Raw genomic sequence first — 13739 nt, forward strand, 5'->3', positions numbered from 1 at the left:
TTAGATAGTATAAAAATTGCATTTTTATCAGAAATAATTGGATTTAAAGATTACCTCAATATATTCTTTTTCTATTTTGTTCAAGCGAAAGCTTTCTAATTTCATGTAATCAATAGTTTGTCTTATCATTATTAAAAAATTAGATCACTTATTTGGTTAAGAATTTATCCTATAGACATGCTATGAAAAAAATTGAATATTTTTCTCTGACCTAATTATTGTTGAAAATTATTGACCTATTTTTTTAAGTCTGTATCTTCTTGTTGTGATCCTTCCTTTAAATATTTTTTATTTCATTGTGGTCTATAAAAGAGGTGCTTATTTTTCTGGGTTTTAAAATTTTACTAATATTTCTTTGTGTCATATTCTACTTTATTTTTTGTAATGTTGTTTTATGAGAATTACAAAATTGTTATTTATGTTCAAAAGATGATAGAAATATGTTGGCTGTAAATTCTCTAGTAATTTACTGTTTTATATTTTCCACTTTATTTTTTGTTAGGTATATTTTACTTCTGAATGGGGACCAGCTATTATTATTACTTGTTACATTCTAAAATATGTTTTGCCATTCAATCAACATTGTTATGAATATTTGTTCTTTGCTATTTTACACATATATGTTAAATGTTTGTATAGATTACTTTTGTATGATTCCTTTGATATAAAATATAATTTAATCTTGATTGATATTGAGATAATTTTTTTCTAATAGCAAGATTCCAATTGCTGTATTATTGGTTTCCCGAAACATGCATATTTTTCTCATTTCTTATTTTTATTGTGTATGTCTGTTCTTTAGAAGAAAACAGGAGTTTTCTTTTCATATCCAATCACTCTCTCATGTTATTATTTGTTTAACTCAGAATAAAACTTATATGAACATTTGGGACATTCCTCTTTTTTTAATGCCTTTAAAAATGATTATCCCCTTCCTCTTTTTAATATTTTGTCTACATTATGTCTATTGGCTCAAGTTTGCAGAGTAGGTCATATTGGGTTGTACAACTTGATATCTTTTGCATTTTTGAATAAAGCATTCAAATCCTTCCAACTTTTTGTTATGGTTATTGACTAGTAAATAACATGCTATATGCTAATTTTCTTTATTTTTGAGGAGCCATCTCTGGGATACTTGAATAATTTGGCTATTGTTTTTGTCATTGTCCAGTCATTCAATCATGTCCAACTTTGACCATAGGATTTTCTTGGCAAAGATACTTGATGGTCTGCCATTTCCTTTTCCAATGTAACCCATTTTACAGTAGAGGAACTGAATGCAAATAGGGGTTAAATTACTTACCTAGACTTACACAGCCAGCAAGAATTGTAAGATTTAAAATGTTTGAGGTCTTAAACTGTAATGATTAAATGGTGGAAGATATAAATTGTGATAGATATAAGAGAGGGTGAGTAAATTTGACCACAGAAAATATGTTTTCACTACAGTGTCTTGGTTTTTAAATCAAATATAAGGTGGTCGCCAGGGAAATATTCCCAATTATTCAAATACCCAAGTCAACTGGGTTTTATAGAGATTTTAATTAATACAAATGTGGAATTAAAGAAAAGAGAGAAAGAGAGAAAAAGGAAATAAGTATGAAGGGCCTCAAGCCAATATGGCCTAGACCTGAGTCTTAAAAGAGAAATCAGTCAGTTTTTTAACACTCACCACAAGATCTGTCTATGCAAGGATTCTAGTGTCACCAGGCCAGCTCCATCTCAATTGCTTTCACCAGCTCCCTCCTCCATCTGAATGTTTCAGAATCAGTCCTTCCTCAATCTGAATGTTTCAGAATAAGTCCTCCTCAATCTGAATGTTTCAGAATGACTCCCTCAATCTGAATGTTTCAGAATGACCTCCTCAATCTGAATGTTTCAGAATGACTTCCTCAATATGAATGTTTCAGAATGATTTCCAGCTCTTCTCTGAGCTCCTTATTTTTAAGGGCAAAATCTCTTATGTCACCTCCCCGAAGTTCTTCCATCTACCAATCACTGTAGATGTTTTCCAAAAGACAGCCCATTTTGAATTCACAGCTGAGTAGATTAATCTCTTTAGTATGTCAGAAAAAAATGCTGCTGTGTCGACTAATTTCATTAAGAGAAAACCTCTAAGTAAGTTTTCACCTTTTAGGTCTAAGTAGTTTACAAGTTGCCCTACCTTTATAGGCACTTAGCATCCCATTGTAGCAATTCCAAAAATAGGCATGGCTCAAAGAACTCCTTTCCTTTATAAGTATGGTTTTCAAGTACTTTCATTGTTTAGCAAGGAGTTTTCTGCCCTAAAGCATTCTTAAGTACGGGTAGAATAGAGGTCCTCCCATAGCAAGGAGTTTTCTCCCCTAAAGCAGTCCCAAGTAGGGATGGGGTAGAGATCCTCCCATAGCAAGGAGTTTTCACATTCAAGTAGAGTTCTCACTATCTTGTAGGGGATTATTTCAAGTAGGGAATTGGAGGATTCCTCAATGTGGAGTAAAATTTTTAACATTCATAAGTCTGTGAAATTTTAAGGTTTACAGTATCTGAGACAAAATTTGAACTCAGATCTTCATGACTCTTAATTCTCATGGCTTATCCTTTGTTCCATTAGCTGCTTCATAAATATATTACAGAATGTTTAATCTTTGAATTAGGGTGAAGAAAACAGTGTGTTTAAAAAAAATATTTCCCTTGGCTAGTGGTGGTTTGGGAAATTATTACATTTCATCTCTAGGTGTTTCAGAGCTGATGTGAAGAATTATTTATAAATATGCTTAATTGGTGCTTTGTTTTCTGTATTGGGTGGTACTTTTTACTGAGTCAAGATCAGATTTTTTAAATTGTCATACTCTTCCAGAAGACCTTACGATATTTAAGTTGTCTGTGACTATACTATCCTTAATATACTTTGTTTTGATTTTTTTTGTTCTTTTGAATTACTTTTGCTTTTTCTTCTGAAAGTTTTTCTCTATACTTTATATATATATATATATATATATATATATATATTTCTAAATCTGCTAATCTCTCATTTATGCAAAAATTTTCAATTTTGGATTTATTTCAAAATTATGCATTGAGATCTCAAAGTTCTATGTTCATTCTAATCTGTTTTATGAATATTATTTCTCTTTTGAACAATTGTGGAGTTTCTTTTTTTCTATTTTTTTTAAAGATTCTACAGGATTCTGAAGGCATTGGTTCTATTTCTTTTGCTTTTTAAATATTTTTGAGAACTTTGCTTTCTCTTTAAAGTTATTCAAAGAAATAGCATTTTCTTTTGTCATAGGATCTTCTCTCTTAACCTGTTTTCTTGTGTTTGAGCTTTTTATGGAGGTGTTTTAATCAAAATCTTTGCTGTTTCAACTTTTTATGAAATTGTTCTATTACTCATTTTCCCTTCTGTAGATGTTTATATCTCTTTGTATGTGTTACTTGACTATAAAACCTCCTTAAATTCGGTTTTAAAAGGTTTCCCACCCTATGTTCCTACACTGTGTGTACTTAAAGGGAGTTATATGAGCAGAACTGGCCCCAAATAGATTAAGTTCCTTTTCCTTTAGGCTAAATATAGCCACCCACATTGGCTCCTTTATTTCTTTGACTGAGATGAACTAGAATCAGAAATGTTTTGGTTGGAGGGGAAGCTAGGATGAATGTTCAAAAAAAATATTTGTAGCTTTGAAGTTCCAAAAATTCTATCCCTTGTAAGAAGGCAATACCTCTTCAGACTTTCTACTCCTCCTTTTCAGCTACCTTTGGCTGGGCAAGAGTGGGAGTATGAGATTACTTCAGAATTTCTTCTTCTTTAATAATGAGAGAGAGAATATTCAGACAGATACAAGATTCAAAATAAGAGAGACATTAATTGTGTTCCTGTGAGGTGGTGAGGTAAATAAGCAAATGGATATGTCAAGATTAAACTTTACCAGTATTAAATCAGATTTTTCTATTTTCAGAATAATCTGTTTGTTCAACTCAGCAATACTTCCTTTAAGTCTGGAGCATAATTCTTTTTGTTTTGTTCTTTTTGAGAGGAGGAGCTAGGAGATAAAGGAGTTATAGAAAAGAAATTTGATTTGCATAATACTGGGCTCATGACCCACTATGCTTTGTGAGTGGATTTAAATGAGGAGTTTAATTCTATAATATTAGTAATAATGAGTCATTAATGTTTAAAGAGGGGATTAACATTGTCAAAACTGAGACAGAAAATAACTTTGGCAGCTATGTTGAGGATTTTTTGTTATAGAGATGGACTTGAAGTAGCGATAATGATTAGAAAACTATTGCAGGGATTCAGGTTAGAGGAGATGGAAACTAAACTTAATCTTCTAGAATAACAGATTTTTCCAGGAAAGAAAAGTATTGATTTGTTCCTAAAAGTGCCAAACATATAATTTCCATGATCTAGGTTCACAAATAATGAGAGTATGGGGTAGTGGATATTGAAAAGGCCTCAAGAGTTAGGAAGACACAGGTTTAAATTCTACTTCTGACACATACAGGAATTATGTGACATACTTAAGCTTTTAAGCCTCAGTTAGTTCTTGAAAACCAGTGTAAAGAGCAAATGACTATCTTAACTGATACAGGAATTCAGGATCTCGGGGAATTCCTTATAATTAAAAAAGCACAATTCCAGCCCAAAAAGTTTTTTTTAAAAATGGCTAAAAAGACAATGCCAGAGATTAAAATAACAGTAGTTACTAAGACCATTATTTGTGTTTGCACTGGAAAGGGGAATAAGTGATTTATTAGTGAAATAGCAAGAAAAATGGCAGCTTTTTCCATTAAATGCATTTGTGGGTAGCCAAGTGAGCAAAATTGTGTCTTTTTGAAACCATTACCTGGACTGATTCCCTTTAAACTTGAAAACAGGAGTTGTATTTTATCAGATTTATATATATTTCTATGTTAACTTAATATAGAAATATGAGCCATGCAAGCCTTCAGTATATGTCAAGTAATGATAGTGCTCTGGGCAAGAAGCCTATTGTTCACCTGGCACAAATACTAGCAAACTTCATTTTCATATCACTTTCTTTTTAAATACTGAAGATAGAATATGGAGAAAAGCCTTCATATAGAAGAAGGTAGGTTAAGTGGAGAGGACAGTTAAAAACCACTTCAAAGGGTTGAAGTTAATTGTAAAATGTTTGTAGAATCCAGCTCTGATAGCATCATTTTCATTTATTTTTTTCAGGTTCAGGTTCTTCGGAATGCAGGTGAAGAAGTTACCCTAACTGTGTCGTTCCTAAAAAGAGCACCTGCTTTCCTCAAACTGTTGCTGAATGAAGATTGTGCCTGTAAGCATTTATAGTAAATAGAAAGAAAAATATATCTATCACTCACTATCATTTTCAAACTTTTTTTCTGATAATGATTGGCATCTTCCTTTCTAAGTCAGGATTGTGGTTTACATGTGAATATTTTCTAATACCAGCTGCTAAATTAATATTTCTGGAAGGTGATAAATGCTATCTTTGCCACAAGAAGAATTCACAGTATTTAAACAGACTTTCGTATGCCAAGGCCTGACAGGGGAAAAAAAATGTAAATCATAGGTAACATATCTATTTGGTGCCTCCACAATCAGGAGACTTTAAGAGCTCTCTTGGAGCTAAAGATTCGTACATTTTAATCTGATTAGAAGATGTGTTAATAAAGAATAATTTCAGTTTACTTGCCTTTAATTATTAGGGATATGAAAGGATAAAGTGGATTCTTTCTAATTATAATCAATTATATGTGTATCTTACATTAATATTATCTGCTTCATTGGATCCTTCATTTCTTAAGCTGTCAAATAAAAATAGAATCCAAACTTTCTTTCTTTGAATGACTTAATATTTGATAGTGAGTGTCTAATACTTTACCTCCACCCTGCCTATGATGATCAAAGTCCTTTCATATTACATGTGTTTTTATGAACTCAGAAAAAAAATCATGATCTGACTGCCCTCTTCTTGGGCATTTGCATGGCAAGGGTTGTTCTTAGACAATAGAAAGAGAGCTAATTCAGAGAATTACAGAATTTTAGAGTGAGGAGGAAACTCTTCTGTAATGTACCAAAAAAGTGATTGCCCAGGCTCTGAAAAAATACTTCCCAAAATGGGAAATAGACCACATCTTGAGACAGCCTAATCAACTTTTGGAAAGTGTTCGTTATTAGAAAGGTTTTGTTTGTCTGTCTTTTTTCTCTTAACATCAAACCTAAAATTGTATCTCTGTGACTTCCACTCACTGCGTCTTGTTCACCCCTTTGATGCTAAAGAGAGCAAGTCTAATGGCGCTTCTATTTGGAAATCACTCAAATACTAACCTAGTTACCCTTCTTTGGACACTCTCCAGCGTCTCAATGTTCTCTTAAACTATGGTGTCCAGAACTGAATAGAATAATGCAGATGGGGTCCAAAAAGGACAGAGAGCATTTGGATAATCACCTATTCTTCCTGGAAGCTCTTACTTTGTTTAATGTAACCCAAGATGGAACGGACTTTCCTGGAAACACATTATAACACTGAGTAATATTGAACTTCATTAATAGTTCTTATTCACAATAGTTCTTATTCATAAAGCTTTTCTAATTTGGAAGGTCCTTTTAAATTTCAGACTCCTTTGGCATTGTCTTCAAGAATCCAGGGTTATTCTATGCCAACAGTGACTGGAAGAAAACTTTAGTGGAGAGATCCATTTCTCAAGTAAAAAGTACTTATTAGTTATTGAATTAAATTAAATCTAAACATAACAGTACTCTTAATTATGAAAGTCTTGTAAGATCATTTTTTTTTACCAGAAGAAAAAATAAATGGGATTTGGAAAGGGGGAAACTCCTTCTAGTGCTTTCATTTGTAGAAGGCAGAAAATGTACTTTTTGATTCATTTCACTCTGAATTCACTGCTCTACCTAGTTTTAACTCCTAAGAACAAGATGCCCCCCCTGTGCTTTGTACTACTTGGTGTTCTCTCTCTCCTTTTGTCTGCTATTTCTCCCACATTAGATAATAAAGTCTTGTGGGCAGAGATGGTCTTATTTTTATTAATTGTATTCCCAACACTTAGCACAGTCCCTGCCATATATTAAGTACTTAATGAATGTTTACAGGATTATTATTGGATTAGAGCATCTGCAAAAATGAATATTAGTTCTATACTTTACTAATAAAATCCAAAGCAATTGGAGCAAATTTTGGAAACCGAGAATAATAGATGGCAATTATTTACCACTTTAACTTTTGGAAAGTACTTAAAATATGATAACTTATTGTATCTTCAGAAAAATCCTGAGAGATAGGAACTATTATTATTCTCATTTTACAATGAGGAAATGGTCTGAAAGAGTTTTACAGGACCACACAGCTAGAAATTATCTGAGGTAGAATGTCAAGACCACCTAACTCCAAATCCAACATCCATCCATTGTTCCCAAAGTCACAAATAATCTTATGAATTACCAAATGATCTATACAGGAGTCTGAAGAAAGGTTCTCTACAAAAGCCAACAACTTACAACACTAACTTGTGTCTTTATTGACAACCGAAGAAGAAAACCTCTAAATATGGCTGCCCCTCATACATTCATATTAATGCCAAGATTATTACTGATAGGTAGCTGTCATTATCTTTAATGGAAAGAGGATTTAAATCTTAAAATTTGTAATTCATCCCAATGATCAAAATTTATCATAAAAATTGAGGTTGCTTCTGAAAATTATTAAAAAAACAGTATTAGCATAATATTCATCAGGCATTTTTTGCATGAGCTTATCCCCTTATTCCCTCTTATACATGACCCACTACAAATCAGTCATGGAATAGTAGGACATATTTGGGATGTTTTACATTTTCTATCACAGTATGCCTATAGCTACCAAGATGGCATTCCAATTTAATTAACTATGATATACATTTACAAAATAGAACCTCTTAATCTGAGATCCATAAACTTATTTTTAAAATATAGGTAAGCTAGATTTTAACATATTTGATTTCCTTTGTAATTCTATGCATTTTATGCCTTTAACTGGAGAGTGAGGGGTCAATTTTACTAAAAAATGTTAACAAATGCTACTTTGAAGTAATATGATATTCTAAGTACATTTTAATGCATAGAAATTAAGACCTCCATATTAACCTATTTGCTAGAGTGGCTTTATATAAAAAACTCTTCTCTAAAATAACAGGGGAAAATGTTTGAAAGGAATTCTTGCTCATTAAATTTAACATAGGAATATAAGATAGCTTTAAAACTAAAGGGTCACATATCCAAGGAAAGTATAATAGAATTTCCTTTCAAGCAATATAGAATATTTTCAATATTAAGCTCTGATTTCAGTGAAATAATTTATTTCTTCATTGCTAAAAGTTAACAAGCCTTTATTATCTACCAGGTGCCAAAGCTGTATGCTAAGCTGAGGAGCTCATAGTTAGTGGGGGAGGCAACATATGAAAAGCTATGTACAAACAAGATCTATTTTGGACCATGTACCAGAGAAAATGACAGAGAAAAGACATTAGTATTAGGTGGGGCAGGAAGAGCTAGTGCTTATTATAAAAGGTAAATTTTTAACTGACACTTGAAGGAAACCTGGGATTATGAAGCAAATTGTTAAAAAGTATTTTTAGGTATGCCAATCAGAAATATGAAATATATATGTATGCACACATATATGTATGAACAGATTCATTTTAACCATTTAGATTATGCAGATCTTGCTTCTCCTATAGGTGCTCCAAGTGACCAGAGCAGTGGCACATCTTCCCCCCTTTGTGACAGTGGCTTGCATCTCAACTACCATCCTACCAATACGGTAAGAGGCCTGATACATGAATAAAACATAAGAAAAAGAACAAAAAGAACAACCAAAGAAGAATCCAATTTAATCGATAGCTAAGAACTTTCACTAATCCTGAGTCATCGAGATTTAAGTCCTTGGTTACTTCATTCTTTATATATTTGTACCTCAAGAAGCCAAAGGGAAAAAGAAATAGGCCAAGCATTTCTGTTATCTTTGCTTTTGATGAGTCAGCATCTCACGAGGTTGTCAAATATCAGGCATCTAAGGAATACACCTGAATTTCTGAACTGAAAGTGTAATGCAAACTAAAATTATTTTCTTAGTAGAGTAGCTAAACCAATATATAAGTTTTACCACTGATGAAATACTTTGCAATTATGAGCTGAATTTTTTATTTATCTATTAATGTATAGTGGGAAATTGTATTCTCACACTTGTGATGTTTCATGATTTTGTGAATTATTTTCAGAAATATAGCTATGTGAGGTGATTGTGACTAGACTTGTTTTCTTCACTGAAATAGGGAGTTCCCAGATAAGGAAAGTTGTTCTATTAAGTAGGTCGGCACCTTTCTGAAACTGATGGTCTTAGAGAATTGTTGAAGGCACTAAGAGTTTAAATAACTTCCTCAGGAACACAAAGCCAATATGAATCAGAGATCATACTAGAATGGAGGCCCTTCTATGTTCTTCTAGTTTTCTAACCACTTATGACACATTGCCTCTCCATATGTTTCATATATAACATCATTCTTTGGTTTTCAAAATAAAAATTACTCATTTTCACCACTAGATGTTTGTGAGCAGCACTGCCCATTAACGTATTTTGGTCACTGGAAGCCATTCATTCTCTAATCATTGTAGATTCTGGCACTTATTTCAATTTAATTCTAATGAATAAATAACTCTGAAGTCCCTATTATATGTAACATATTCCTATGTACTGTGAATGCATGTGTGAAAAACAAAGATCCTAGAAGAATCATTTATTTCATGATGGCCTTTGGAAACAATTTTTAACATTTATTTTCTGATATGTTGAGATCCAAATTCTCTCCCCTCCACACTTCTCCCCCCAACCAAGGCAACAAGCAATCTGACATAAGTTATACATGCGCTATCCTGTAATATATGTATTTCTGTTCATGTTTTGAAAGAATATATAACTCAAGAAGGAAATAAAGTGAAAAATGGAATGCTTCAATCTACATTCAGATTCTATCAGTTCCTTCTGTGACAGAAATAATTCTCTAAAGATGCTAAATTATTATTAATATGTAAAATTAAAAATTACATAAGAGTTAATCTATATGAATGAATAAATGAATGAATGAAAGAACATTTATTAGGCATTTGCTATGTGTAAAGAAACATGTTAAGTGTTAGGGATATAAATAGAATAGCAAGACAATCTGATCCTGGAGTTTTAGCTGTAATTCAATAAAAAATGATTCCCTCTCAAACTGGAATCATTGGATTAGGAACTTGCATTCCTTTACTAGCAGACTAGTTCACTATTAGACTGGCTCACAAATGAAATTCCTGAAAATATTTAAATAAGGTAGAGATATATTTATCTTGTTTGGTTATCTAATAATATATTCTCTTCTTGACCTAATCAAAGAAGATTATGCCTCCAAGATCATAGAGTAGAGACCATCTTTATACATTTAATATCTTCCCATTATACTTACTACATCAATCAACATGGAACTGAAACATCTAGACCCTTAATGTATACTTTGTGTTTTTATGTACAGATATAAGACACCAGGATTTTTACTACTAGTTCTTAACTTAGATCAGTAAGTGTGAATTTCCAGGTATTTCCTATGCTAGTCTTCTTCCTATATAATAATTATTATCTATAATATGTAGTCTGGCAAATATATATAGGCAATTTTCTCCCTACTACATTCTTTGTATGAGTTGTATAAGAAACTAGGTAAAAATGTCCTTATCTTTGCTTAGGCTTTGCAAATGATACTTTAGTTCTTTGAGACTAACTATAATGTAGTGCTTCTTAAGTGTGTGTGTGTGGGGAGGGGTCTGTGAACTTCTTTTCAAAAGAATTTCATGTGGACAGCTTGGTGCCTCAGTGGTTAGAGAGCCAGACCTAGAGATGGGAGGTCCTGGGTTCAAATCTAACCTCAGACATTTCCTAGATGCTTGACCTGGGCAAGTCATTTAACACCCATTGCCTATTTCTTACCTTCTGCCTTGGAACCAATACACAGTATTGATTCTAAGACATAAAGTAATGATTTTAAAATAGTATTTCATAACTGCTTTGATATAGTTGTTTTCCTTTTAATTCCTTTGTATTTTGCTTTTATGCTTCTGAAAATATTATTCTAAAAATGGGTCCAGAAACTTCACCATATTTTCAAAGGGTCCATGATGCAAAAATGACTCAGAACCCCTGCTCTAATGAGATTAATATTGCTTTCGTGCCATTTCTTTTTAGTCTTATGCTTGTCTTCTGCCTCTAGGAATGACACAGAATGAATAATTTATTCCCTACCAGAGGACATGACTTTCTAGGCATATTTGACCAAGTTCTTGTGATCTTTTTCTTCTTTATTAGGGAAAGGTTTTCTTTTTACTAGGCCTTACTTAAGAATTCCCTCAGAGGTTGTATGAGATTGAGTGACTTAAAAACTAAATATTTCTTTTGATGAAAAACAACTGAATATGATCACTTTCACATATTTATTAATATAATAATTTAAAAATAATTAACAGTTACAGGTTATTCATTTAATTTTTATTTATCTGAAAATGTGTTTTTAACTTAATTTCCTATAATTTTATGCTCAATTCCAATAAACTAAATAATAATCATCATTTCCTTTTATGAAGTATATACTGTCTGGAAATAGTTTGAAAAAAAAAGATTGCCTTAATTGAAAAATAAAACATTTTAAGTTATGCAGTCCAAGTTTATGCAACAATCTTTGAATAATATTTTGAACTTGAGTCTGAAATCTATCCTAGCAGAAATTTTTAGAGTCATCAAATAACATATCACTAAATAAGATTGAATATTAGTAAATTTCTATTGAGTAATTTTATTTGAATGAAACAAGGAAATTATATCACTACAATGGTAATGATATGAAAGATAATGAGTGGCCCAATGTGACAACTTTGACAATTAACTTAAGGTGCTATTAGGATAGAGTGACATATTTTATCATTAAAAATAAATTAAATATTATTAAACAACTGACACCATCTCATTCAAATAGAACTGCACTACATAATAGCATATATTAAGTTTGGACATCTATCTAGGTTTTATTTGAAGTCCTGTCACTGGACAATTTTGTGACCTTGAACAAATCATTCAGTTTTTCTTGAAGTTCCTATTCTGTGAAATGATGAAAATGAGTCAGGTGATTATGTTTTATTTTATTTTTAAAAAGTAATTAGTTTATTTAAAATATTTTTTCATGTTTATATGATTCATGTTCTTTCCTTCTCCTATCCCCTCCCTGATCCTGGAGGTGATGAGTATTTCCACTGGGTTATACATGTATCATTGTTCAAAACCTATTTCCATATTATTAATATTTTCAATAGTGTGATCATTTAAAATCCAGATCCCCAATCATATCCCCATCAAGCCATGTGATTGATCATATGTCTTCCTTCTGCATTTCTACTTCCATGGTTCTTTCTCTGGATGTAGATAGTGTTCTTTTTCATAAATCCCTCTCTATTGTCCTGGATCACAGCATTGCTGCTAGTAGAGAAGTCCATTACATTCAATTGTGCCACAGTGTATCAGTCTCTATTTAAAATATTCTCCTGTTTTTGCTCCTTTCACTCTGCATCAGTTACTTGAGGTCTTTCTAGTTCACATAGAAATCATCCAGTTTAAGGTTCCTTTCGGCACAACAGTATTCCATGGTGATAGTATTTTAGATTTCAAAATAGAAATAATGTTTGAAGTCATTTAATCTATCCCCTTCGTTTTACTTTGAAAAATGATCTGCAATGCCCATTCTAGCTTTATCATTTTATGCATATAAATATTTGCTCTTGGTTTATAATTTTTTTGTAATAACAATTAAAATATACTTCTTAGAGGAGTTTTTATGGTTCACAAAATAAATACATACCTGTGGATCTATGTATCCTCAGACTCATCAAAATCCTCCCAATATGGGTAGAGTTTGGCAGATTTTTCTACTTTCTTTTTATTGTCAGGCAATACCTGACAATGCATGGTAAATACCAAAAATTAGTGCATATGAGCCTTTCCTCTCTACTTGCACATTCCATAGTATAGAAGGACTTGTTTCTTATTAAATTATAAACAGATTTAAATAAGAAGATGGTATGTTAACATAATGTTTTGAATTGCATCTTAGAGTATTAGATTTTTGAAAATGAATGTATTTGAATTACAAATTCTTTTCAAAACTGAGAACATAATAGTGAATTGTCATTTGGAGCTAGAAAATTTACAGGTAAATATTCAACTATTCAGTCAGAACAATCTCTCTGAAGATCATAGTTTTCATTTTCATACCCTAAAATCTATATTTTCTTTCTCATACATCTCAGAATCCAGTTTTATACATAAAGAAGAAAATGCATGAGTCATATCAAAGATAATATAAAATAATCTTCAATACGGGAAACCAAGGAAGAGTTATTTGTTAATTGTAGTGTTCCTTTTCTGATATTATAGCAAAATAAATTATCACAATGATTAGATTGGATATATGGTGAAAGGTTATCCACTTAGGTTTGGTGAATCCTTAATTTGTAGTATATTTGGCAGAATATGTTGAACCCTCTTCTGTACTCTATCAAAAAAGGGTGCTTTAAGTAAATTAAAATTATGAACACTCTACATAGATCATACAAAAACTTTAGAAAAGCATTGAAACACATCATTATATAAGTTTTATGGCAGATTCTTATTATTTCACCTTACCAAATG

General features: G+C 31.7%; 1 protein-coding gene across 5 annotated transcripts in view; it reads left to right on the top strand.

Annotated features, from left to right (window-relative positions):
- SNTG1 (syntrophin gamma 1) overlaps nt 1-13739 on the top strand; it is a 1241132-nt gene that overhangs the window by 861848 nt on the left and 365545 nt on the right. For all 5 annotated transcript variants that reach the window (XM_056823896.1, XM_056823897.1, XM_056823895.1 and 2 more), the window contains 2 exons: nt 5189-5291; nt 8713-8795. In XM_056823896.1, the coding sequence (XP_056679874.1) occupies nt 5189-5291; nt 8713-8795 (186 nt within the window). The remainder of the gene's footprint in view (nt 1-5188; nt 5292-8712; nt 8796-13739) is intronic.

The sequence above is a fragment of the Monodelphis domestica genome, chromosome 3, assembly GCF_027887165.1.
Source record: "Monodelphis domestica isolate mMonDom1 chromosome 3, mMonDom1.pri, whole genome shotgun sequence".
In the NCBI taxonomy this organism is placed as follows: Eukaryota; Metazoa; Chordata; class Mammalia; order Didelphimorphia; family Didelphidae; genus Monodelphis; species Monodelphis domestica.